The 25,552-nt window shown below is 35.5% G+C and overlaps 11 protein-coding genes across 11 annotated transcripts; 5 read left to right on the plus strand and 6 right to left on the minus strand.

Annotated features, from left to right (window-relative positions):
- Positions 1-840: 840 nt before the first annotated feature.
- Positions 841-2,163, minus strand: RO3G_05114 (uncharacterized protein; the record flags this gene model as incomplete). Its single annotated transcript, XM_067659704.1, has 1 exon — positions 841-2,163. One exon carries the CDS (start codon positions 2,161-2,163, stop codon positions 841-843), a length of 1,323 nt encoding a protein of 440 aa, XP_067515805.1.
- Positions 2,164-4,388: 2,225 nt separating this feature from the next.
- On the minus strand, positions 4,389-5,039 carry RO3G_05115 (uncharacterized protein; the record flags this gene model as incomplete). Its single annotated transcript, XM_067659705.1, has 1 exon — positions 4,389-5,039. One exon carries the CDS (start codon positions 5,037-5,039, stop codon positions 4,389-4,391), a length of 651 nt encoding a protein of 216 aa, XP_067515806.1.
- A 761-nt stretch (positions 5,040-5,800) lies between these two features.
- On the plus strand, positions 5,801-6,133 carry RO3G_05116 (uncharacterized protein; the record flags this gene model as incomplete). Its single annotated transcript, XM_067659706.1, has 1 exon — positions 5,801-6,133. One exon carries the CDS (start codon positions 5,801-5,803, stop codon positions 6,131-6,133), a length of 333 nt encoding a protein of 110 aa, XP_067515807.1.
- A 1,416-nt stretch (positions 6,134-7,549) lies between these two features.
- Positions 7,550-10,793, plus strand: RO3G_05117 (uncharacterized protein; the record flags this gene model as incomplete). Its single annotated transcript, XM_067659707.1, has 5 exons — positions 7,550-8,189; positions 8,244-9,123; positions 9,175-9,355; positions 9,501-9,573; positions 9,628-10,793. The coding sequence occupies 5 exons, from the start codon at positions 7,550-7,552 to the stop codon at positions 10,791-10,793; spliced, it is 2,940 nt and encodes a 979-aa protein (XP_067515808.1).
- Positions 10,794-11,268: 475 nt separating this feature from the next.
- Positions 11,269-11,940, plus strand: RO3G_05118 (uncharacterized protein; the record flags this gene model as incomplete). Its single annotated transcript, XM_067659708.1, has 3 exons — positions 11,269-11,321; positions 11,373-11,733; positions 11,788-11,940. 3 exons carry the CDS (start codon positions 11,269-11,271, stop codon positions 11,938-11,940), a joined length of 567 nt encoding a protein of 188 aa, XP_067515809.1.
- A 2,156-nt stretch (positions 11,941-14,096) lies between these two features.
- On the minus strand, positions 14,097-15,662 carry RO3G_05119 (uncharacterized protein; the record flags this gene model as incomplete). The annotated part of the gene is made up of 2 exons (XM_067659709.1): positions 14,097-15,276; positions 15,472-15,662. The coding sequence occupies 2 exons, from the start codon at positions 15,660-15,662 to the stop codon at positions 14,097-14,099; spliced, it is 1,371 nt and encodes a 456-aa protein (XP_067515810.1).
- A 2,197-nt stretch (positions 15,663-17,859) lies between these two features.
- RO3G_05120 (uncharacterized protein) lies at positions 17,860-20,161 on the plus strand (the record flags this gene model as incomplete). The annotated part of the gene is made up of 9 exons (XM_067659710.1): positions 17,860-18,126; positions 18,328-18,561; positions 18,620-18,684; positions 18,741-18,823; positions 18,947-19,045; positions 19,203-19,214; positions 19,281-19,474; positions 19,525-19,997; positions 20,044-20,161. The coding sequence occupies 9 exons, from the start codon at positions 17,860-17,862 to the stop codon at positions 20,159-20,161; spliced, it is 1,545 nt and encodes a 514-aa protein (XP_067515811.1).
- Positions 20,162-20,252: 91 nt separating this feature from the next.
- RO3G_05121 (uncharacterized protein) lies at positions 20,253-21,333 on the minus strand (the record flags this gene model as incomplete). The annotated part of the gene is made up of 3 exons (XM_067659711.1): positions 20,253-21,002; positions 21,060-21,147; positions 21,203-21,333. The coding sequence occupies 3 exons, from the start codon at positions 21,331-21,333 to the stop codon at positions 20,253-20,255; spliced, it is 969 nt and encodes a 322-aa protein (XP_067515812.1).
- A 1,027-nt stretch (positions 21,334-22,360) lies between these two features.
- RO3G_05122 (uncharacterized protein) lies at positions 22,361-22,852 on the minus strand (the record flags this gene model as incomplete). Its single annotated transcript, XM_067659712.1, has 1 exon — positions 22,361-22,852. The coding sequence occupies one exon, from the start codon at positions 22,850-22,852 to the stop codon at positions 22,361-22,363; it is 492 nt and encodes a 163-aa protein (XP_067515813.1).
- Positions 22,853-23,523: 671 nt separating this feature from the next.
- On the minus strand, positions 23,524-24,660 carry RO3G_05123 (tRNA (guanine-N(7)-)-methyltransferase; the record flags this gene model as incomplete). Its single annotated transcript, XM_067659713.1, has 6 exons — positions 23,524-23,604; positions 23,801-23,862; positions 23,993-24,036; positions 24,083-24,463; positions 24,514-24,572; positions 24,631-24,660. 6 exons carry the CDS (start codon positions 24,658-24,660, stop codon positions 23,524-23,526), a joined length of 657 nt encoding a protein of 218 aa, XP_067515814.1.
- Positions 24,661-24,847: 187 nt separating this feature from the next.
- RO3G_05124 (uncharacterized protein) lies at positions 24,848-25,179 on the plus strand (the record flags this gene model as incomplete). Its single annotated transcript, XM_067659714.1, has 2 exons — positions 24,848-24,902; positions 24,953-25,179. The coding sequence occupies 2 exons, from the start codon at positions 24,848-24,850 to the stop codon at positions 25,177-25,179; spliced, it is 282 nt and encodes a 93-aa protein (XP_067515815.1).
- Between the last annotated feature and the right edge of the window lie 373 nt (positions 25,180-25,552).

Here is a 25,552-nt window from a genome sequence, read left to right on the forward strand (position 1 = left end):
TTATATTTTATATCCATCAAAGTCAGACTACGCCAAGTGCCCACACCTACCACAGAAAAAAAACTTTGGTGCATGAAATTTTTTGAGCTGCTTGAGGTCTTTACAGGTTTACTAAAAATTGATTGAAAAAATGACATCAAATTACTATAGAACGTAAACGTCTTTATTCATGATGTTTCTCATGCTTTATATTTTCAATTTTTGGAGCAGGACAGACTATCCCTTTTTTTTTTTTTTAAAAAAAAAAAAAAAAAAAAAAAAAAAACTCTAGATTTTTCGATACCAAATGTATGACAAAATGATGCGCGCAGGGTACCTGTAGATCTGTTTGATGATAAAAGGCACATCATCGTACAGTTTTCCTTATCTTTATCTTCTTCTCGTTTATGTATGTGTGTACCCAACTCATCTCTTTATCTTGTTTTTCTAAAAAAAAAATAGGTTCGTAAACATCTTGGCAAATAAAATAAATCATGGTCCCTGGTTTTTATGGTCAACTTTACAAAAAAAAAATTTTTTTTTCTAAATATAAAAGTAGATGCTTTGCAGACAAAAATAAAATTTTAAAGACCAATGGGACATGGTTTGTTTTGGTTATAATTCAAAAATAGTCAAATTAATTTCAAGTAACGCTATCCTCAACCTGATTCAAGTTTCGGCTTATATTAAGTGAGATTACACAAACAAAAATAGATGGCAGTGAATATTGATATTCTAGACAAAGCAAGAGAGTTATTGGATGCTAAAGTTTATTAAGAATGTTATTTTATAATTTACAAATGTACAACGTTATGAATGTGTAAAGGAATATGATACATGAAGATGAAAATAAATAAAAAGTTAAGAAAGTAGTGTTGCGTACATGGTTTGAAACTTATTGTATCTGTGCATAATATAGCTTGAGAAAGTGCTTCTTCTTGTCCCAATAAATGCTGAAGCATGGGATGCAATCTCAGCCTCAACCATAGGAATCAAGAGGGAATTGATCCCTTTGCCAACGCGTGCATATTCACCATCGATCATTTCATTTCCAGTTTCCATAGGCTTGGCAGAAAGAGTGTCTTGAATGACCTCTGGGAAATCAGAAAGAGTAAAGATACATGGGAATTCAGTGTGTAAATCTCTCAAGGCTATCCGAGGTCGTGGTGTATCCGTAGCCATATAAATAAGGCGCAATCTAGGATGATTGTCTGGGTGATTGATTCCAAGACATTGATTCAACAAGTGATTGGTGTCTTTGATGTTTTGTAATCTTTCTATCGTGTCTTTCTCTGTTTCTGTGAGAGACCGAGTGGTAGGAATAGGCATTTGATCTGTTTGCAAATAGGATAAATCATCTTGTTCCAAAGCAAGTCTCACTGAGGCTATGGTCTCTACCATCAGTGATTTGAAAAAGCCATCGCCTTGACGTAAATGAACACCCACAAAGTTATTAGGACCACCCAGTCTGGAAATAATTCTTAAGGCTTGTTGAATCACCACAGGATGGCTGATGCTGACCTCCTGTTGAAGATGATGTTGAAACCAGATCAATTGAGGGTCACTTAAGGCAAGTCTGTTTGTATAATGCAACGATCCAAAGACAATAAAGCGTTCTTGTCTGGTTGCGAGATCTTGCATATCAATGCGTTGAGTAAAATTGTACATGATGTCCTTGTTTTCTCTTGAATCAAAAATACGATAAGAAAGACGAATCAAGTCATTGACGCGATAAATATCATCGCCTGCAGCATCCCACACGTCTTCAAAGTAAGTTTGTGACATGCTCGTGCGGTGAATCATACGTACGCCATTCGAACGAGCAGCAGATAAATCAAAGATGGCTTCGGCAGGAAGAGGGACATATTTGCGGAAACCTTTACAGTCTCGGGCAGTCTTCTCTATCGGACAGATGCTCATCTTTTTCTCAAATCGAGGGGCCGCATTCCAAGCGACAGCCTTACCGATGTTGATATCTGGTAAAATCAAGGTGCGATTGAGTGCCTTTGCAAGTACGAGTGCGTTGATTAAAGCAAGACGTTGGTTATGAAGACCAGAGTGTGGATAATAAGTAATGTACTTTTCGACATTGTTTTCTTTTGAATATTTTGATGAGATTGATTCAACATTAAATTGTAATTGAACACTGACAGATTGTGAAGTTGTGTAGACAACAAGAAACATGATGAATATTAATGATGCAAGACATGTAGCCCAAATGAATTTAGTTGAACGCATTATCATCCTGTAATAGATATCAGCAGGCGAAAATATAGAAAAAAAAAAAAAATGAAACAAAAAGGACTGGTAAAGTACTGTGGTTTAAATATAAAAAGAAAAAAAAAATTTCTATTTTTAATCAGCAAAACCTTAAAAAAGAAAAAATTGAATTTGTGTGTAACCTGCTTGGGTTCAAGAAAAAGAAATCCTTGTTTGGATGATAGTAAAAACATTGCATTAAATTCTTTCCATCAGCCAATATTTGCTTTCTTTTTTCATAAAAGCCAATACAAACAGATGATTGAGCGCAACTTCCTGCATATACCAGAATAGGAATCATGGCTTGCTCAAGCACAACGACACCGGTGATTTTTCCGGTTCTATTTTTTGCCTTCAGAAAGGCCAAAAAAGTAATTGCTTTTTTTTTGTCCCGGAGTGATGGAAAAAGAAAAGATATGAATCACAGCAGCACAAAAGTCTATTGAATGTCAATAAATAATTAACCGATGCTCTACTCTATTGAATGGACACAAAACAAGAATGTTTGCTTTCATTCCATCCTTCTTGTTTATTTTAAATGGTTACACCAGCTCAGCGTCGTACGCAAATCAGGATTACCAAATTTAAGACAATAAAAATTAAAATAGAAGCATGCCTAGCCACTGTTTGTATTGTCAAGTACAAAACATTTGCTTCCAATCTCTAACCTTACTCATAAAATGGCTTCCTTTCTGTCTGATTAGGCATACGCTCGTGAGATGCGAATGATATCACTGTCATACAATGATTTTATAAAAAAAGTAAAGGGTGCTAGCAAATGACGCGCCATTAACTCCGTTTCTTAAAGATGACACTAATGATCTTTGTAGAGTATGATAAGGACCAGCAACTTTTAATTTTCTTTAACGAATTTTCAAGTGGAAAAAAAAGGGCTTTACCTAACTGTAGCGATCTGAAACGTTCGTTTGAAAGTAATTTGCAAAAGTACACTATCGGGTCCATCTAAAAAGTGATGTAAACAAGAGAAAGAGAAGAGATTGGTGACCTAGATTACAAGCGTGGAAAATAATTGAATAGACAAGTCGTACAAACAAAACGTCCAAAGTTATCAACACAAGCCAGACTATAAATCATCCTCTGCAATCGTATTTTTATACATCATAAAATAGGTTTGAAACTCTTTTAGAAACGGTCATAAAAAGACGTGATTATGGTGTATTGAGACCCCCTTGTGTAAAAAAAAGTCTCAGAGTCGATCATTGACGTGACAAATCATGTGAATCGCACTAAAACCTATCTAATGGCAACAGTGTGTTATGAACTCAGTTTTTTTTTTTTTTTTTTTCTAAGGATTCAGTTGTCCGAATTGTTCTATTTGTAGTCCTTGGCATGTGCCTCTGTGGGATAATATCATCCATGACGATGGTTTTTTATAAGTTATAGTCTTACTCTAATGACAGGACATATTTGAATCAACATGACTTTCATTCAATCTATTTATTGTCGCTTTTCATTATCTGGCTACAGGACGCAGTTTATTCAAATCTATTTCGTGTTTATGTGGGTATTGGCTTGAGAAGGGCCAATACTACCAAACGAGCTCCTGAAAAGTTCAATACTTTAAAGTCAATACATACCAGTGGGTTAAGCTATTTCCCTTGTTTTTATAAATAGCGCTGATGTGAAATATGATAAAAGTTGACATCATTTTCTGTAACAGCTATTTATTTTCTATTCTATTATTCTTTTATGAAAATTCTCAAATCTGAACTATAGTTTATTATTATTATTTTTTCAGTAAAGGACCTCTACTTGTTCTGAACCCACATCTTAACTATTTTTCTCTTTCCTGTCCTGATCTATTTCGTTCTTTTACTATAAATCAGCATGGACACTGTTCAATCTTTTTTTTTTTGAGATAAAAGAATTTAATAAACTTACTCATGTTTATTATGACAGGAGAAATGTAAGTCCAAATAAGCCATGTATGGATGCTTTTTCCTCTGTTGAATGTTTAAATTAAAATGGAGTATAAACTTTCTAAAACGCAGAGTGGAGTCGATCAAAGCAAAATGAAATTAAAAAGGCCGCAGAGAGCCGATTAAAAATAGGTATTTATTCAGCAAAAAGCAATATTTATTTTCATATTTATAGTTGGATGATAACTCAAAAGGAGAAGGGCCTTTTGTTTACTTTGTTATACCAAGCTTAGCGTTTAGTGCCTCAACCTCTTTTATTAATTTGAAAGTTTCTTCTGCTGAATTTGATGATGGATCGAAAAAGGATAACTTTCCTTTTAATTCAACTACCTCTTTGCGTAACAACTCATTTTGGTCTTCCAGTTCCTTAATCTTCACTTTCAACTCTTCAACATAAATCTTCTTCTTCTTACGACACTCTTTAGCTGCCAGTCGATTCCTCCATAATCGCCTCTGGCGTTTTTCTTCCATTGTTAATTCTCGAGGTTTACCAGCCACTTTCATCTCTGCATCCTCTGAATGATCACTGTTTTGTGTTGAAGACAACATGACATGATTGTTCCGATTTAATTGTTGAAAGATACTAGGTGATATAGACGTCAGCATCATGGGTGAAACGAGTACGTGAGTGAGAGCTGCTGTGGTAAATGATGCCATCTGAACTTGATCTTCTGGCGATGGATCAAATCCCATTGGAGAAGTACTCGCAGATTGACGTGTTTCGTTGTGTACCTGTGTGTGGCTATCTTGCTTTGTGTTTTTATTCTCCATCTGTTCGTTTTCAGCTAATGTATTTACTTGTTCTGTAAATGAATCCAAAGATTCTTGACTTGAATTTGCTTCTTCTTTAATAGTTGTCATTGTTGACTAAAAGATTAGTAGGAAAAAAAAAAGAAAGGGGAGGCTTATGTAGAAATACAAAGAAAACCGTATTTATTTTTTATTTCATGTGGTTCCTTAACGTTTCATGCGCTGAATTTTAAAAGCGATGTTTTTATGTGGACTTTTTTTTTTATGATTGAAAGAGAGAGAGAGAGGAGTTGAGTAAATTAAACTATAGAGTTATCTTTTTATATACTTGACTCCCTCTTTACTATCATGTAAATATAAGGAGTATATCTTTTTACGCAAATAAGAAATGAGAACAACAGATGGTTTGCATATACTCTTCATATAAAACACTTTCTTTTGTTCTCTTTCTTTTTTTTCTTACTTTCTGCCTTTTAAAGATGTCAGAGTATAACCAGCTTCATACTTCTGTGGCTCACAGCATAACAACACACATGATACATACCACTCTTTCATCTAGTTTTGTGTTGCGTACTGCCACTAGGACTACAGAAGCAAAGCAGACGGCTACTTTCGGTGGTCCACCGTCATTTATCCCATCCTCCACCCAATCCACGCTATTCATAAACACAAACAATTCTGGATTTGGTGATAAAGCAATATCTGAATCCAAACCAGATCCCCTCTGTTTCGTTGGCCCCCTGTTGGGCGCAATCGCAGGTCTAGGCTTACTAGCCTTTATCATGATGTACTGTATCCGACAAATGAACGAGTCTTACTATAGACCGCCCGACCCTAAAGCGATATGCTATCTAAGGGACCCCGAGCCTGCTATGCTTGCAGCCTACATTTCCGTGACAACACCAACACCTGTGAAAGAAAAAAGGTTGACTTCGGACACACTGGTCGGTTCTTGGTCATCAGCCGCCTTCAAGTCACAATACTCACCCCAATTGGCCCTTAGTCCGAGTCTGTTTGCAGGCCAGATCAAAGAGGATAACACACAACCAACTTTAAAACCAGAATCAACTATTTCTCCTTCTAATACATTAATTGATCAATCAGACTGGGTACTTGGCTCATCACTGGATAATCATCAAACCAAATTAAATATTTATGAACCCCAGCTATTCTATGATGACAGAGACAATGATGGCCGTCATTAATTTCAAATACATAACCCAAATAAGAAAATCCTAGATTAAAGAAAAAGAAAAGGGAGTTATCAATCCCCTTTATCTTTTCTGTCTTTAACGATTTGTGAAATAAAAAAAGTTTTTATTATTTGCTTGACTTGATTTGTTACATAAAACTGTCACTTGTGCTATTCTAAGAAACATTCAAGATTCCTAGTGGCCTTATTCTTTTCTCCTTGCGTGTAATCAAGATAATTATATTATGTAATACTTGTTTTATGATTGGCTTCCATATTTTCTCGTAGGAAACCTTTTTTTTTCATATGAATATTATATGAGTTAATAATCATCAAAAAAAACAATCAAGTTCCCATGTTTTTCTTTTGAACAAGAGCTTAAAGTACTTTCTATCCTTTTTCCTTTGACAGCTTGAAGCCTTTGTTACACTAAATGAATGATAACAAGAGATTAAAGTAGGTTATATAACCAAGCTTCTTTCTATTTCTTTCTTTGTTTATAGCGTCACTGATAATTATAGCTCTACTATTTTTTCTGTATACAATTATCCTTCAAACCTTATTTGGCAAACTGTCTCTTTTAATATTGACATGCCGAGTTCACATTCAAGTTGTTACACAGAATGTTTCTATACAATTATAATTAATTCTATTAATTTTGAACATAGCAACCGATTGAAGTAAAAAAGTTGAAGAAGAAAATCTTATTTTTTTTAAAAAAAAAGACTAGAATAAGTTTTTTTTATATATTTTAATAATAAAGGAGAGTTCCGAATAGTTTATTTTTTTTTTCTCCATAAAAATGAATCTTTTCTTGATTCTCCGAACATTGGTCAAAATGAAGGATAAAATAAAAGGAGAAAGGGGGGCTCGGAATAATAGCGAGTGATAAAAACGTGCCTGATGGATCATATGTTTCATTGTTTTTGGGGAAGAAATAAAAAAGGAAAAGAAGGACTTAAAAGTTCATGGACAATTGAAGAAGAGGGGAAAGAGCAAAGGATACACAGACATGATTTAAAATAATTTTTATCAGATCATTTTTATTCTTTTGAACTGTGCAAAGCCCACACCCAAAAAAAAAAGGTGGAGTTTATGAATGATCGAAAAGAGATAAAATTGGAAAAGAATAATAAGCTGTGAATATAACAAAAGAAAACAGTTATTTAAAATGGCGTGAGGTTTTCACTGTCTTTTCTTTTTTTTTTTTTCTGCGCTGACAAAATAAATAAATAAAAAAAAGTGAGGTGACGATTTTAAACCAATCAATTGCTTTTGTTCACAATAAAGACTTTTTTAAAAAGTGGCCTGTTGTTACAATCATGTATATTATCTCAATTCCGAAAAGAATATAACTGATTGAACACATAGCTACTTGTCACCTTCTTTTCTTTTCAACTCCATCTTTCTTTATTCTACAACTATTAACATGTTACAAGAACTATCCGATTTGGATTTCGACGCTTATTTTGATGTCGCAAACTCAAATCAACAAAATCGTGATATTCTATATCCTGAAGAACAACAACAACAGTCTTCACCACAACAAGAAGCTGTGAATAACAATAGCAATGATAATGATATCATGCTTCCTTCAATAAACTCTCCAAATAATAATAGACAATACAATTATCTTTCACCTTTACCTAACCAACAGCAACAACAACAACAACAACAAAGCTTTAACCTCTTTGATTGGAATCTATCCACTCGACCCTCTTCAACACAACTCTCTCCATCCAGTTCACCACTTTCTTCTTCTGATGGATACACTTCACATTCTTTATCGCCCACAATGCACAGCCCTCCTTTATATTCAATGAATAACATAAAGGAAGAAGCAAATAAAGCTTTAGCCGGCTTTCTGGTGAATAACAATAACAGCAAAAAAAATTGTTTGTATACCTTAAACCACGATGTGCCTGGGATCAACATACCGACAACACCAATCAATGAGATTTCATCTCAGCAAGCCCTCAGCAACAGTCATACCAACTTGCCATCTCCACCACTGGATGCCCCACTAACGGATGCTTTCTCATCCATCAATCAATGGTGTCAATTTAAAAGTAAAATCATTCTTTAAGACTTTTTCTTTATTAAAAAAAATTTTTTTTTTCTAGACCCAGTTCATCCTTTAGAAGAAGAAAAAGAAGATAGCAAACACTGGAGAAAGACAACAAGACAAAATAATTTACGAACGATTAATGATCCAACAGTGATGCATGGTCCAGGAAAACAACTAAAGAAAGTCGCTCACAATGCAATCGAAAGAAGATATAGAAATAACATCAACGATCGTATCCGTGAGCTAAAAAACGTTGTACCCGCGCTTTACAAAGCTCGTCTCTGTCCTGGTTCGAATAGTACCCATCCACATGACAAAGATGAAGAAGAATCCAGTGATTCAGAAACAGAAATCGTGGACGGTGTCGAAGTCGCCAAGAAACTCAACAAGGCCACTATTCTCAGAAAGGCAACCGAATACATTCAGTTCCTCAAGACGACCAACGAAAGAGCCGACAATGAAAACCTGATCCTTCAACAGATCATTGCTCAAATGCCAGGCGGTCAAGACGTCCTTTCCAGGTTTCTCTACCAGAAAAAAGAATTCGAAAAGGCTGAAAACGAACGCTTGGCTCGTGAACGTCGTGAGGCTCAAGAACGAGAGCGGGTCGAAAGACAGAAACTGCTGCGAGAAAGAGCGGCACAAAGAGCTGCCCTGGCTCAGCTGCTGCCCAAGCAAGAACGAAGGCCATACCGTCGTCGTCAATCCAAAAAAGAGGGGTCTAAAAAGGCTTCGTCTTCTGAGGATGAAACTGGCAGTGGAAATAAAATGTTCATGGCCGCTTTCATGTGTCTCGTCTTCTTTACTGCTTCTCCCTCAACGACTCAACAAATCCAGCATCATGAAGCCCAAGCAGAGGCTACCTTTGATGTCTTTAGCAATCAAAGCATCTTTCAAGAACAACCTTTGAATCAATCAACATCATTTGACTTTTGGTAAATACTCCCATTCCCCCCCTTTGTTTCACAGCTAACCTTTTTATTTAGGCCGTTGGCTCGTTATGTTCTCTATGCCTTTGGTCTATTCTACCTATGCTTATTTCCTCTTCTCTTCCGTTGGCTTCGTCCTCGATCGGTCAAGAAAAGCAAGGAGTGCGTTGATCACTGTCATTACGATAATGAGGTCCCTACTGCATGGAGCCGTTTGCATATTGATCTTGTTCGATCTGTTGGTAAATCCTCAGCCATTTGTTAATTTAAAGCATCACAATGATATTCATTCCATTCTGCTCACCACCCTTGACATCATCTTCAACCTTTTCTATTTCCTCGTCCCTCATTCTTTTGTCAACTTTCTTTACAAAAATGCCAAGCCTGTGGGCTGCCCTGAAGAACTCTCACGTATCGGTGCCTGGATTCGTCTGAATGAAGTGGAATGTCTTGGAGGTACAATTGATTTTTTTTTTAAAAAATTAAAACAAACTAAATGATTTCAATTAGGTAACCCTGACATCACCCGTCTCAACATGTTACATTCCTCCATTCGTATGCTCTCTCAGCTTCATAAGATGAAACGTGACAAGAACTACGTTTCTTTCTGTGGTCACAACACAATTGCCAGAGTACACGCAAGCGCTGCTCTTCAATTCGAACTCGCTTTGCCTTCCTTCCTCTCATCTTACCTGGTCCCCTATCACTGGAAGAAGGTGACTGAATGCTTAAACAGCAAAAAATCCGAAGGACAGCAAGAGGATGCGGTGGTCAACGACCAGCTCGTCACCAACCAGTGGCTCAATTCCGAATGTCACGATCAAGTGTTACACATGCTCACCTCCCGCAACGGTTTCGATCACGGCGCTTATGTTTTCCCTGACAACTCTGCTGTCGGAGGCAGCTGTCGAAACGTGTTGTATTCTTTTGTTCTTCCCTATGTTACCTCTCCCTTGGACTTGGTCATGTACTGGCAGCAACTTTCTAATCTTGAACAATGCTGGCTTGCCTATCTGAACGGCGTACGTCCCGTGTTCTCTGAAAAACAGCTGAACCAGATGCTTTCTGTCTCTGCTACCGCGACCGCACCAGGTCATATGTTACAGTGGTGGGTGCGCGTAGGTCTTGCCCTGGAATCGCTCGCAAAGAACCAAGACGAAAACATGAAGGTGCTCGCTGAATATACTCAACCAAAGAAGAACAATGATATCCATCCTTCTTCTAATCTTTTGCATCGACACCAAAATATGATGTACAACCTGATTGAAGCCGCCAGTGCACTTGTTCAAAACGACAAGCTCTACAAGGTCTCTTCCTTGCTTGATCAAGCCACCAAGGACCGTCAAGCGTCTGCTAAATGCATTCAGCAAATTTCTTCTACTCATTCAGGAGCCTCTAGTAATTGTGAAGCAAGCGTCCTCGTCTTGTCCACCCTCGCTGTTCATCTACGTACTCTGAAGGCACTTATTATCCACTCAAGTAGTGGAAGCTCAAGACGACAATCCATCTCTACTCCACCCGTCTTCTCTGCCCAGCAAGCATCTACCTACATTGCTCAACTTAGAGACCAGGTTTTACAAGATTTGGAATCTCCTTATGCAAAGTCCTTGCCTTCTAAATGTAAAAAACATATTCAATTATATATTTATCAAGCAGATGATACTCTTAGTTTATAATTCTTTTATATTCCATTCTATTTATTATAACATGCATATTGTACCATATTTTGCATTAAAAAACCCCACCCCTTTTTTTTTTTTCTTGTTTCCGTGTATTTGCCTTTTTCCGAATAGGATGTCAAATTCATGTTACACTTGGTCGGGTGTGTGTGTATGTGTTCAAAACACGTTTCGTATAAACGGAGAAACACATTCACTTTATACTGTTATGTTCTATAGAATGACTCGTTCATTCAAAAAAAAACACCGACGCAATTCTTTATTCACTAAAAAGAAAAATATCTTGACTCATGAAGGCGTATGACCATTTCCCATCTTTTGGTTGTATCCAAAATACCGCTTTCCTAAAATAAGTTGTGTTATGTGGCTCCCTAACTGTTACTAAAAAAAAAAACTCAGAATTATTAAGCATAATAGATATAAATAGCAGAGAGGTTCTTTTGTTTTTCTTTTTCACATTAAATAAATAAAGATGAGTGAATACGAAGGAGGACGTCCTCAACATGATGGCATTATTCGTTACGGGTAAGAAGAAGAGGGTTAGAAAGCAAAGATATTCATGCAAACATTTCACAGTGATCATGTTTCGCTTAAGCATGTAGCTACCAATCGTTATCTTACATCCAGACCAGGCTCATACGATGGTGGTTCTTATCAACAAAAGATTTTCACTGTCGAATGTTCTCCTGAAGAAGAAAGCACTTGGATCGTTCTTCCTCCTGCTGAAACAGAAGAAGAACCCGGTTACGAAGTAGGCTGGGATGACCCTGTTCGTCTCAAGCACGTTCCTACACGTGTCAATTTACATACACATGGTATTCAAAGTCCCGTTTCAGGTCAGCAAGAGGTCTCTGGTTTTGGTGATGACGAGACTTCAGATGAAAATGATGTCTGGAAGGTTCAACAATTCAATGAAGACGATGAACAATACGATGATGTAAGTAGAAAAGAGCCTCGAGGATAAAGAGAGACTTATTTTGTTTGGGAATAGTTTTGGCGTGTTGGTCAACCTTTTGTCCTTCGCCATGTTGAAACAGACAAGCTTCTTCACTCTCACGAAATGCTTTTGGAAGAAGGTGCAAATGAAGTGACTGGCTATGAAGACAATGACGAAAACAGTATGTGGGTTGTTACCTTTGACTAAATCCCTTTTTACTCTTTCTATTTAATTTCCAAGGATGATTTACTTGAATCATTCGCATTAATAAAACAAAATATCAAAGCTTACAATACCATTTTACCTTTTGGAATAAATACAATTGCAATATGGATCAAATCTTAAGTTTAATGCAAAGTACAGCTTTTCTGCCAAAAGCTTCTACTTATTCGCCTTACCTTAAGAATACATGCTGAATCTCAAAGTAAAAGTCAGTGCAGAAATAAAGTGCTTTCTGTAGAATGTGTAACCTTCCTGCCAACCAAATGATCAAAAAGTAATAAATGGTAATGCTTACAAGGATACTCTTCTCAACACTGCCTCTTTTAATGAAATGCAAAATTCCCAAAATTTTTCTTTCGTTAACAATAGCTACAAAAGATAAAGGCGTGAGTTACACTAACTGGGTGATCCATTAAGCTGTTTTTTTGCCCGTAGCTTTTTGAAAATGCGGTTTGTGCTTTAGGTTTTAATTTGGGATTACCTGACTGAATTCTAGAGTGTGTCGCTTGGTTATCTACTGCACCCCTCCTCCTTTTTTTTTGCTTGATCTAATTAGATTATACAAGCATATCTTTTGTTTCAAGTATAAATAGATCTCTTATACTGCTGGAAAAATTGATTTTTTTTAACAATCTTAATGAAAAAGAAGCAATACTTGATTTACAAGATAACTACAGTCTAAAATCACAAATGGCCTATGGCACTATTGCTCTCAGATTATCAAACAAGCTCTCTTTTTTTTTTTCTTTCTTTTGAAAAACACAAGAACAATGTTTAGATGTTGAATGGCAGAAAACTTAAATAGAATATGTATATGGCAACGCCATCTTACCCAACCTGGTTCCTAATAGACAAAATTAAATACATATTCTCCAAATATTCATATCTTAGGTTCTCTGTGGTTGCTCAAAAGTTGGGGTATTTAAAGACATCCCAACAAAACGATATCGGATATAGTATGTCTCCTGAAAACGCAAGATCAAGGACTTGTATTAATAAAAGTGCAATACAAAGTCGATGAAGGTTTTCTTGCTCCTGTTATCGAGTGCTGTTTATCCCTAAAAGAAGAATACAGTCAATCGCCTTTAATACTGACTGTTACGGCTAAAGGTTTTCCTAGTGGAGTCAAGCCAAATTTAACCGACTTAGTCAATCATTATGTGAATAGAATCAACTGTGATTTCTGGGTCAAAAGATGCAAAATTCTTTCAGACATATCAATTGGACAGCATTTAATACAAAGCCGTTTAAATAAGTTAGCCATCTTGGGGTAGTTCCTTACTTAGCAAAAGAGATGCATCTTGTCAATTATTATTCATAATTCAGTGTTGACAACTGATATGCTTACTCAGTAACATTCTGAGAATATCTTCAGTACTCGTAATACATCACACATAAGATCTATCTTATAAGTTCATTTGTGACAGATGTTTAGAGAGCTTGTGCTTGATAACATCGAGAAGAAAAATTGATAGATGGATCATCGCTTTATGAACTATTTTCTGCATCAATTATACAACAAGTCAAGGCAACTGATTTTTCCAAATCGCATTCATGAACAAAACTAAGAATAGACTCTTGACATAGCACATAGCAGCAATTAGCCTAAAATTTACAACTTGCTTCCATTATAAGAGCATCTTTATCTGCTTTAAATTTTGACTTGATCTCTTCACTCCAGAATTCTTTAACCGAAAATATGAGCAGGTCGGTAAAATTTAATATTCCTCATACAAGGATAGACTATCCTTGGTTAACTCTTTTATACAATTTCTATCATTTATACTTTGTGCCACAATAACAATAAACGGTAGATTTTTGCAAAATTGAGTTTTCAGGAAATACACTACATCAGATACAAAGGTGTTTTTAAAGGTATTTCTCAACTTTCCTGCGGATTGCTAAATTTCAATCAACGAAAAATACCTGAATCTGGCGGACCATATACAGTATATTTTCTTGGTTCTAAACTCGGAGTTATTCACCCAATTAGGAAATAACCAAGATTTTCCCGTCTTATACCCTTGGAAACTTAAAGTAGGGATTAAAGGGACTAGTTTAAAAGTTTATTACAAACGAAAAAAATTACAAATTAAATACAAAAATGGGAAAAAAGAGGGAAATATACATAAAACAGGAGATTATAAGTCTTCTTCGTGTTGAACACGTGTTTTCTTGGCTTCTGTTTCAATATCAGAAACGCGCTGAGGTGCTTTAGGAACCATAATATCATTCTTTTCCAAGAGATATGCAGCAACGCACATAATAAGCATCGCAGCTGTCATGGCCATGGTCACAATTTTACCAAGACGAAAAGTAGGAGAGTCCGATACATCCCAAGCTTTGACGTTGATAAAGTTAGGAGCCAAGTTACCAAGAGAGTTAATGATGGCAATAGCAAGTGCTCGGGATTCACGATCACAAGAGTAAATTTCGTTGGCCCAGGTCATCATGATGGGTGAAATACCATAGATAGGAGGGACCATATAGGCGCAGACATACAAGAGAGGAAGAGGCAGATTGCCGCCATTGACAGCAACCAAAATAATGTACCAGACTAAGGTAAAAAGACCACCTGCAAGGATGTGATAGGCTCGCTTTCCGTATTTGTCTGATAAATAACCTTGGACAATGATAACGATGCCTACCCATATCCAAATAGGTACCATCATGTAGTTTGCAAAGGAGGAGCTGTAACCGAGAGACTTGAGGATGATGTTGAAGTTTTGCAAGATACCCATACCCATTTGGAAACAAATGAACATGCCAACGAATAGATAAATAAAGGGAGTTGTGAATAAGTTACGGAAAGTGGTCATATTTAAGCCAGTGACTAATGTACTCTTGCCTTGACGTTCAAGACGTTGGATAGCCAATTCCCGCATATCGCCTCGAATAAAAGAAGTGTTGTGTGGGAAATCAGGCAAGAGGAAGAAACCGACGATACCAATGACGACCGCAATAAGACCTTCAATAATAAAGAGCCATTTCCAACCACGCATGCCATTGACACCGTCAAGGCCTGATGCGATGGCACCAGAGATAAGACCACTGAAGGCACCAGAAATTTGAGAACCGGCTACAAAAACACAAGTACGGGTTCCGAGCTCTTCTTTTGTATACCATGAACCGAGTAAAAACACGATACCAGGGTAGAAGGCTGCTTCAGCAAAACCAAGGCAGATACGGAGGCCATAAAGACCCTGATAATTTGTGACAAGTGACATGAAGCAAACAATCGCACCCCAGACAAACACAACAAGAGGTAACATGATGCTAGGACGAACTTTGGTGATGATATAGTTTGAAGGAATTTGTAATCTAAAGAGAGCATTAGCAAGAAAAAATCGCTTCTTCCCTTTAAAGTTCCCTACATGATATAACCAATGAAGAACATTGTAATGGCCCAGTTGTATTGATTTTCTACAAGTGCTAAATCTTCTTTCATACCAGTAGTGTATGCATTTGCTAAACATGCGTGTTTAATACTCGTGCTTTAGTACTATCGCTTTTTACTTACGCATATTATTTCTATCTAAACCGTTTGCAAAGTAACCAAAGAAGGCCCAAACCATCAAACGAAGATCCAAAGTTTTTACAAGCTTTCTTTCCACCTCAGCAGTATTAGCAAATGTATGCATTTCATATGGCTGTCCATCATCAAAGCTTTCGCTTCCCTTTACTTCAACTACTTTTGGATCGCTCATGATTTGAATACAAAAAAAAAGCACGCCAAAGGGTCCGGAAATCCTTTGTATTTATGATTTCTGAAAAAACTTTCCCCACATTTCCCCAAGTTTTTCACTCCAATCAGCGTGGACAGCGGGAAAACTGCAGTTTAGTTTTTTTTTTTTTTTACAAACCTCTATTTTCCCTTTCCCAGGACAATTGGTTTTCTGCTTGTTAAAAAAAAGAGTTTGAGTTCAAACATTACTACAAAGCTTTTAAATAACGGTACAATCGTCGCTCCTGTCTAGAGTTATATGATGCCAATTGTAGAGTTCGACTAGTAGTGACTTGTGTGAATTACTGACTTTAAAACGGGTAAAAACTGTAAACTGTCCGAAATCCGGATTTCATGATTTGTGTAATGAAAATGAAACTTGAAGTAAAGGTTTATTTATGGCAAATTTATGTAAATGAAGACAAATTTAAATAAATAAAATATGTCATTTAGGTATTTGTCCATTGTCATGTCTTTTTTTTTTGGTGATTTAATAATTCAGTCTGATGGGTCAGCATCTGGGATTATACTTGATCAAAAGAAATTTTTATTTTTGTCGATCTACAGCATGTCCCATCTAGGTTCCTTGTTATATAAACTAACATTAAACCTTTTTTTTTAGCTTCCTAAGATTATATTGGAAGCTTAAAATGATGATTACTCTAGTAATATTAATTTTATTTCTTCTAGGTATACTGGTAGGGTTTATTGTTTTTTTTATAGGGTAAATATTTATCTCCTAGTCATATTCGGTCTAATTTATTTTCCACAGTAAAGCTCAACTGTATGAATTTTACAAGATAAGGGTATAAGCTAGGCAGAAAGCAGCCTTTGGAAGGCATTCGATTTAAGAATGATAGATAGAGCGTTAAAGGTTTAAATTCATTAACCGAGTTTTGTAAATTCTTGTGTAATGAATCATGAAACTTTGGCATCATTTGAAAGTGTAATGTTACATTAAGTTATTCATCAGTTCAAAAGCGCGTACACGTTAGTACTCTTAATACATACATCTTTATGCAAAATTATCTCTTTTTTTTTTCCCCATTAATATATAAATGCTGTGTTCAACTGTAATAATCGTTAAAAGAGTATGTAAAAGAACTAGTAATGATCACTGTAATTATCGCTTTATACGATATAATAAAGCTAGTTATACTTGAGCTTCCATATTTCTATACTTTTACCATATAATTACGTAAAAATGGCCATATTTTGAGGTAAGATTGGGAGGAATAGAGATATTTCTTAATGGCAGAATGATTAAAGGAAGGCAGAGACAGCATACATTTTGCTTTAGAAAGGCCTCATTCTATTCTATGTTAAGAGCAGGCAGGTCTACCAAACAAACGTTTGTTTGCATGGGCATCCCTCGCCGAAACGGCAACCAAACTCTTGCTAGCACTTTGAACATTGGTATGCACGGATACAAACAAAAACAGCGCAAGAGATAGAAAAAAAAAGACAGTTAACCAAGAATGAATTTATTAAAGAGAAAGTGAACTGATACCACTTGCAATAAAAAGCCATTAAAACGGTTACAGCTTTTTGTACGTTTGCCCAAAGAAAAAAGAAAAAGAAGAGTGTACAACTTTATTGGATATTGTTCTATGATGTTTATTTAAATAATGAATTCATCATTAAACTTTAGTATAGAAAACAGCCATAAAAAGAGAAAATGAGTCAGAACGGGCTAAATTGAATACGAATGGAAATGAAGTTTTAAAATGAAACGAGGATAAGAAGACTTAGCAAAACTTGCGTTACTGTTGATAAAAGATAAAGTGTATTTGTATCTTTAGCAAAGCTTGCATTGATTTGTATAATCTTTTTGAAACCAATTGGTGTGTTTACTGTTTATGTTGTGGTGAGAAATGATGTCAAGTACTTGCATTTTTGACTACAGTAAATTATAACAGAGTCATGATAAAATACGACCTATGTCTTTTCAATTTTTTGTCATGATGCTTTAGCATTTCATTCTATCCATGCGATTGAAACTATACAAATCTAAAAGACAGGCTTTACATTCATCAAAGGCTATATTCCAGGTACAGTGTATTCATGCGGAGAAAGCAAAGTTTTTATTTTATTTTTGTTAGAATACTCAAAAAGTGTAACTTGCAAGACTCTCATTAATTTTTCTTTCTCTCCTTTTTTTTTTTATCGAAAAACACCAAATGTCTTTACCTCCACAAACACCTTTGGGTAGTCCTACCTTACCTTCCCAATCAGAAATAGACAAGATCATATCCAACTATTTTATAAAAAAGGGCTACAACGCATCGACACAAGAGAACTTGTCGTTAGATCAACTATTACAACAATTCAAATCGAGCAATCAGGGTATTTTAAAGTCGTCGATAGAAGAAGAAGGCGTGGAAAATATTCAATCCAGTTATGAAAGCTTAAGAGAATGGGTTATGAATGGACTTGATGTTTATAAGGTATATACATGTGCTTATTGTTACAATTTGATGTTGAGCTCTTTTTAGACTGAATTACAAGAATTGTTATACCCAATGTTTATGTATATTTTTCTTGAGCTCATGACAAGAGGCTCTACAGATTACGGTACACACTTATTCAAATTGGGAACAAGCGAATGCTAATAATGTAATGTAACCACAGCACATTGTTTTTTGCAGACCTTTAAACATGATCATCTTTCACTGCACAGCGCGGAATTAAAAGCACTAGAATCAACACAAGAATATCCGGCAAACAAGTACAGTATCAGAATATCGCGCATTCCACTTGAACTATTTTTAAGATTTCTTCAAGACAATCGATACAAAACGTTAATACGTATTGTCAATGAACATTTAAATATTGAAAAACTGTCACCGGCATCTGCAGGCGGAAGATCGGATCAGTGGAAGGTAAAGGATGGAGAGTGTAAATAGGATAGAATAGGTAGGCTTAATATTTATATGTTAGGATGAGATAAAGATTAAGGAAGAGCAGGATCTAATGGATGTGGACGGGCCTTTGACAGTATTATAGTAAATATGTAGATTGTAGATGACAATTATGTTTTATTCATCATTTATTATTGCAGTGAGAATACGGATATACAAGCAGAGTTAGAATCATTGAATGAATTAAGAAAGTTAGTATCGTTAGGAAGCATAGCACAACCCAGTATTTGTCTTTATACTTTCCATCATACTCAGGACCAGTAAATGATATTTCCGGGGGGGGGCAATCACAGTGATAGACTAAAAAAGACATTGTGAAATAGGCTCAATTGTATTACTATATCAGACGATGCGACACTTGTTGCTGGTGGATTTTCAGAATCATTTATTAAAATTTGGAGTTTGAAAGGGGAGAAATTAAAAAGTCAAGAAGAAATAGAAAAAGGTAAAGAAAGAATCGATTAAAAAGATTGGTTTATTTTATTAATACGAAAAAAAAAAAGAGCTTTCAGGAACAGAATATAAAAAGTTAATTGGTCATTCCGGGCCTGTTTATGGATTGAGTTTTAGTCATGATAATAAATATCTTATATCTTGTTCAGAAGATAAAACAGGTAAAGAAAAAAAAAGCAGAAATAAAAAGAAAAAAAAAGCAAGAGGAAATTGAAAGATAAGTTTAGTAAGATTATGGTGTCTTGAAACTTTCAAGAATCTAGTATGTTATAAAAGCCATAATTACCCTATATGGGATGTAGACTTTGGACCTTATGGATTTTACTTTGCTACTGCTTCTCATGACAAAACTGCACGATTATGGAGTTGTGATCATGTACATCCTTTACGCATATTCGCTGGTCATTTAGCAGACGTGAATGTAAGTTACAAGAGAAAAGAATACAAAAAGCTCACCTTATTGTAACGTAGACGGTTAGATTTCACCCAAATTCCAAATATCTTGTTACTGGTTCTTGTGATCGAACAGCCAGGTTATGGGATGTTCAACGTGGTACTTGTGTTCGTGTGTTTACTGGGCATAAAGGCTCGATTCATACAGTAGCCATTTCACCCAATGGTCGTTTAATGGCCTCAGCTGGAGAGGATACAGCAATTATTTTATGGGATTTGGGCAGCGGAAAGAGATTAAAGACAATGACTGGACATACAGGGTTTATCTATTCTATTGCATTCAATTCGGATAGTACTATTCTTGTCTCTGGAAGTGCAGATAGGACAATGCGTACATGGGATGTCAATAAGAATACACCTAATGAATTTAGAGAGGAGTCATCATCCGATTTTAAGAGGACAAAATTAAATGGAAAAGGAAAAGATAAGAAAGAAAAGATGAAGCCATTGTTAATGGACTTGAAGAGAAATAAAAAGACTTTGTTAGAAAGGTAAATGATGATAAAAGCAAAAGAGAAAATTAACAACTATATTTAGTGATGATCATTTATCTGTATTTCCAACCAAAAACACGCCTATTTACACTGTACAATTTGCCCAGCGTAATTTGTGTTTAGCAGCAGGTGCGAAATCATCTGTTTCACTGAATTTATAAACCAATAAATTAATAATACAATTATGGACTTTAGCTTTTAATATGACAAAAGTGAAACCGTGTTTAATATACACTGAGTTTTATTTTCATTCTACAATTTGTTGACAGGATCCACTTTGGAAAGGAAGTTTTTCAAGAAAGCATTACATTCCTCTGGTTTTTCCCAAAGAATCCAGTGACCAGAGTCCTTAACAAGATGTATTTCAACACCAGGAATGTATTCAGGCATTTTTTCAGCCATGGAAGGAGGCAAGGCAGCATCCTTTTCGGCCAAGACCATCATGGAAGGTTTACGGATGATAGGATCCAAGTGCTTGCACTGTTCAAAGTTATTTTCAGTTTGCTTGTACCAGTTCAATCCACCACGTGCACCACGCTTAGTATATTGCTCGACATAGTAATCCAAGACCTGTTGAGGTACTTTTTCACTGCGTTCTCTATCAGGACGACCCTCTGCCAAGGTACCCGTGATAGCATCAATCAAGCTTTCCTTCATATCACCAATAGGACGGAAGATACGGCGGAAGAACTTGCCAGTGTTATTGTTGATATCTTGCTCAGCCTCAGGTGTTCGCAAATAAAGTTGGTATTTAAAGTTGGGTAAAACTTGTACGATTTGTTCAAGTGTGACGGGTTGTGTTGCAGGAGGGGCATAGGGTGTACAGAAACTGGCAAGTGCCTTGACGCGTTCAGGATAAAATTGAGCAAAACGCCAGGTGACAATTCCTCCCCAATCATGACCAATGACAGTAACAGTAGGAATTTGTAAATGGTCCAAAAGTTCAACCAAATCCTTAGAGACAGTTCCAAAGCCATAGAAAGCTGGATCTTCAGGAGCATCCTTTCGATAAAAATATGAGTTTACAGAAAATAATAAAGTATCATGATGAAAACTTACAGACTCACCAAAACCACGAAGACTTGGAACAATAACACGATAGCCAAGGTCAACAAGGACATGAATCTGCTCTCTCCAAGCGAGCCAGCTTTAAGAATACAAGAAAATTATTATTTTGCATGAATTAATTTGTATACACTTACAGATCTGGCCAGCCGTGGATTAATAATAAAGCTTTGTCAGAAGTAGGGTTTTCATCTACATAATGTAAACGAATACCATTTACATTACAGTATTGATGGTTGTAGGCAGAAGGATTGTTATAGTCAAACATGATACAGTAGAAAAAACGAAAAAAAAAGAAGCGTATTTATTATAAACAAAAAAAGCAAGCGGAGAGTTAAATGAAAATGGAAATGGAAATATGATTACAAAAAACAATAGCGGAATAAAATATCAGCCATGGGTAACTTCTTTTGTTTCTTCCACTTGGCCATTTGGGTGTTGAACTCTTTTGACTGTTTCACTTATTCCGTTTGATTTCCTTGTTGTGATTGTTATCTGTGTACCATCGGGACTTGTTGTTGACCTAGTGGAACTATAATTCCACTGAATGCCATTCTGTCTATTTCCTAACTAATAAACACGGGTTACATTTTATGCATAAATGTTCAATTAGTTATTACGTTATTATCTAGTTGTAATTCATTCGCCGTGGTTTCAGGAAAGCGGAATAACCTGTTAAAAATGGAACCCACTGTATTTGAAAGTGTAGAAGTAAAAACATTTGTAATAGCATTTGTTGGTGGTGTCTGGGTTGAATCTATCATCGTTCTTTCTTCCTTTACCACATCTTCGGCCCTTCTATTTTCCTTTGACTTTTTTACTAAACGTCTAAAGTCGCTTCCTTCATAATTATCAATGCTGTTTATTTGATTATTATTGGCTATTGTCGGTTCAAATATTTGTCCACTCAAATCTCTAAACAATAACGAAAAGGCTCCTTGCATCATAGAGTTCATCATATTTTCCAAGTTTTGAAATTCATCTTGATTAGGGTTGTTTGACATCTTTTGTACGCAGTAATAAAAAAAAGAAAAATTGATGCAAAGAAAACCATTCTAGAAAACACAAGACCTTTGAATCTCAGATAACGGACCGGACATGAACAAGAAAAGATATTATTGTGTTATCTGAATGCTATAATCCCACTGATTATAAAATAAGGATTAGTTTTGAATAAAATGAATTGAATCCAATCGATTCTATTTGAATGTAAGGCTTTCTAAGCTTGTTAAATGAGTTAAAACAGTAATTCAATCTCTAAATTCCAAGTCACAGATAATCTATTCATTTTATTTCTACCAATCCAATTCTTTACTTGAACACTTTTCTCCTACAGGGCATGCGTTTATAGTCGCCCTACCACCAAACCCATCACCATTTCTTTCAAGAGCAAATTCCCAATAGTGAAATTGACAGAGTACAATGGGGCCAATCTCTGGTGGATAATCACTTTCACCTAATTTTCCATGATAACTAAGGTCTGCGCCTGCATGAGGACAATATCTATCTGCAGAATACTGTTTTCCTGTCGATAGTGTGATTATAATACGATCTTTATCATTCGGATCTACTGTAATGGCCTCAGTTCCTTCTTCTTCAAATACATATTCCTCAGTCACTTTATTTGTTTCCTCTTTAGGTTGATCTTCTCTAACTATTTCTTTCGGTTCTTCATCTTTTTTAACTATTTCTTTCGGTTCCTCATCTTTTTTAACTATTTCTTCCGGTTTCTCTTCTTTGATTGATGATTCATTGACTCTTTTATATTTTATGGTTGGTACAAACATTGAAAGAAAGAAAGAAACAAAAAAATCAGAGGGAGAAAAAGATGGTTGAATTTCGGCTTTGAAAAAAAAAAAAAAAGATCTCTTATCACAACTGGGAGTTTTTGACCTTCTTTTTGGATAAACTGTGATTTTAAAGCTTTTCATTGGCTAATAGATTGTAACTACATTTTAAAATCCAAAAAAGAACTGTTTCAATACCGAGTTCATTCTCTCACTTTAGCCTGTTCTTGTGTTGTGCAGGAATAGTGTGTGCCTTGGCGGTACACGGTCAATGTTCTATCTAATGCCCTTGAATTGGGTTTGTTGGTTGTATATCATGAATAATGGTAATTGTAAGCATATTGTTGTAGACACTTGTACATACTGTAGGATCTGTCAATTAAATATATTGCATGAAAGATAGTGTTGAGGACGTTCAGATTATTAGATTGGTACCATGGACTCTGACGACAATCTCGGAATAGCAAAGAAAACAGAAGATTTGGTGTTTGAAATATGTTTTGTAGTGAAAAGGACAGGTATTGAATTGCACAGCTAGCAGATTTGAGAAGGTGCCCATCAGACATTTCACTATTTTGTAGCGTATTAGTAGTGTTAGAAATCTTCACCACTCAACCTTTCTTATTAAATAAATTTTCAAAACACAAAATATAACTACAAATTGAGCCAAATCAAACCGCAATTGGATATAATACAGCTGCAGTTGTGATGGGCATGTCTTTCAAATTTTCGCAAACTGGCACTGGGAGACACTATTGTAAAAAAAAAAAAAAAAAAAAAAAAAAAAAAAAAAAAAAAAAAAAAAAAAAAAAAAAAAGATTGGGCTGTTGTTCAGTTTATATACAAAAGCGTACTTCATTTATTATTGTTGTTGGGCATAAAACGGATCCTCAATTCTACGATAACAAGCAAGGAACTTGTCTCCTTGATTTCTCTCTACTTTTTTACCTTCTTCAGTTGCAGTACGAACATGAGGCACACAAGGATCATTTTCCTATTACACTTGTGAGCTTCATTCACCATGATTCATTAAACTTACGCATTCTTCATCAGTCAATCTTTCAAACAAAGGATGCTCATCCAAGTGCTTCACCATCCAAAGATGTAAGTCCTTCACATCTGTAATTGTATAAAGAATACCTCCCTCACGAAGTACATATGCATATTCTGCTAAAAGCGTAGGACTATCTTACGCGTTAGTACACATACAGACATAAAGTATTTGTTTACCTAATAATACGAGCCTTGTGTTTTCTTTGTTTAAAGTGAGGATCAGGAAATAAGAAGAATATTTTTGATAATTGCGCTTTTTCAAAAAAGTTGGGTAAAAACTTCATTGCATTCATACGCATAATAGACACATTCTGATATTGTCCTGGCTTTTGTACACGAAGTGCCTTGATTCTTTCATAGACATAATCCTCTACTTTGGTACGAATTTCCATACCCAACATCAATTTTTCAGGAAACAAAGGTGCCAAGGCAATCAACAAACCACCATATCCACAACCAATATCTGCAAACTCTACCTTCTTTTGAACTTGACCTTCTTTGGCAGGATAAAATTCAGGATAGTGGCGTGTCCAGTCCATAAGGCTTGGTTCGGCTGGGCTATTGTTTAATGTTAATGAGGAATTAACTTTTACATTTGTTTGACTGACTATTCTAATTGATGATCAGAAAAAGGGTTAGCATGAGCGCGTTGGCGATAGAAACGTTTCTATAATTAAAGTTGTCAGTATGTGCGTGGTTTAACATGTTTCTTTTATTGTTTTTACTCTGGGAAGTTTAGCTTCAGTTTCTGACATTTTTACTAAAAAATAAAAAATAAAATAAAAAAAATAGTTTTATTCAAAATAAAATAGTACAAGCCACCTCAAAAGGAAAGGGGTAATTGGTAAACACTAAAGTTGTACACGCCTTGATTTCATCTTGTTATTCATGTGATGTCTATTTATTCTTAAAAAGCCTTTTCTTTTCTCTTTATTTTTGTTTATGTCTAATAATAGTCAAATAAATATTGATCCTTTTGTCCTTACTCCAGGTCAAGGTAACATTTTATATTAATAGAAAGCGGTGATAACAAATAATTCGTTATAGACAAAAGCCTTACAATCAGCGCAGACGATATGTTGAAGCTATTAGAATCCCTCAAGATGGACTCTTCATCCAGTCCTGAGCTAAGAGTATTGTATGAATCAGCTAAAAATGGAGAAACAGTGGATCGAGATACTTTGATGAATACCGTTAGCTCCTTATTAGCAAACGACTCAAAGCACCTTAGTGAATTGATGGGTTCTATTGGCACTTTTGATATTCACCTTTAATAACAAAGGCTGTATCCCATGCATAATTATTATAAACCACGCGTTTAGCACATTGCATGTGTCAATGCAAATATTGGTATAGCAATAAAAATTCTCTAAAATCATTTATTATTGCACTCTTTTATTTTATTTTTGAAAACGACATTCTTTTGATCAAAGTAATGTACTAATAATATGTAGTATCCTTTAGCGGTCATCAAATATCAGTTCCACATTGTATTACAGTCTTCAGATAAAATGCCCTGTGGTGCCCCGAATCTACAGTTCGGTTTTAGTACATGAAAGTACATCCTCTTATATTCACTGAAATGCCTTCAATATAAATCACCATTTTATACATATATATAATATGATGACTTGCTCAGTTATGAAT

This window comes from Rhizopus delemar, genomic scaffold, assembly GCF_000149305.1.
Source record: "Rhizopus delemar RA 99-880 supercont3.3 genomic scaffold, whole genome shotgun sequence".
Taxonomy (NCBI): domain Eukaryota; kingdom Fungi; phylum Mucoromycota; class Mucoromycetes; order Mucorales; family Rhizopodaceae; genus Rhizopus; species Rhizopus delemar.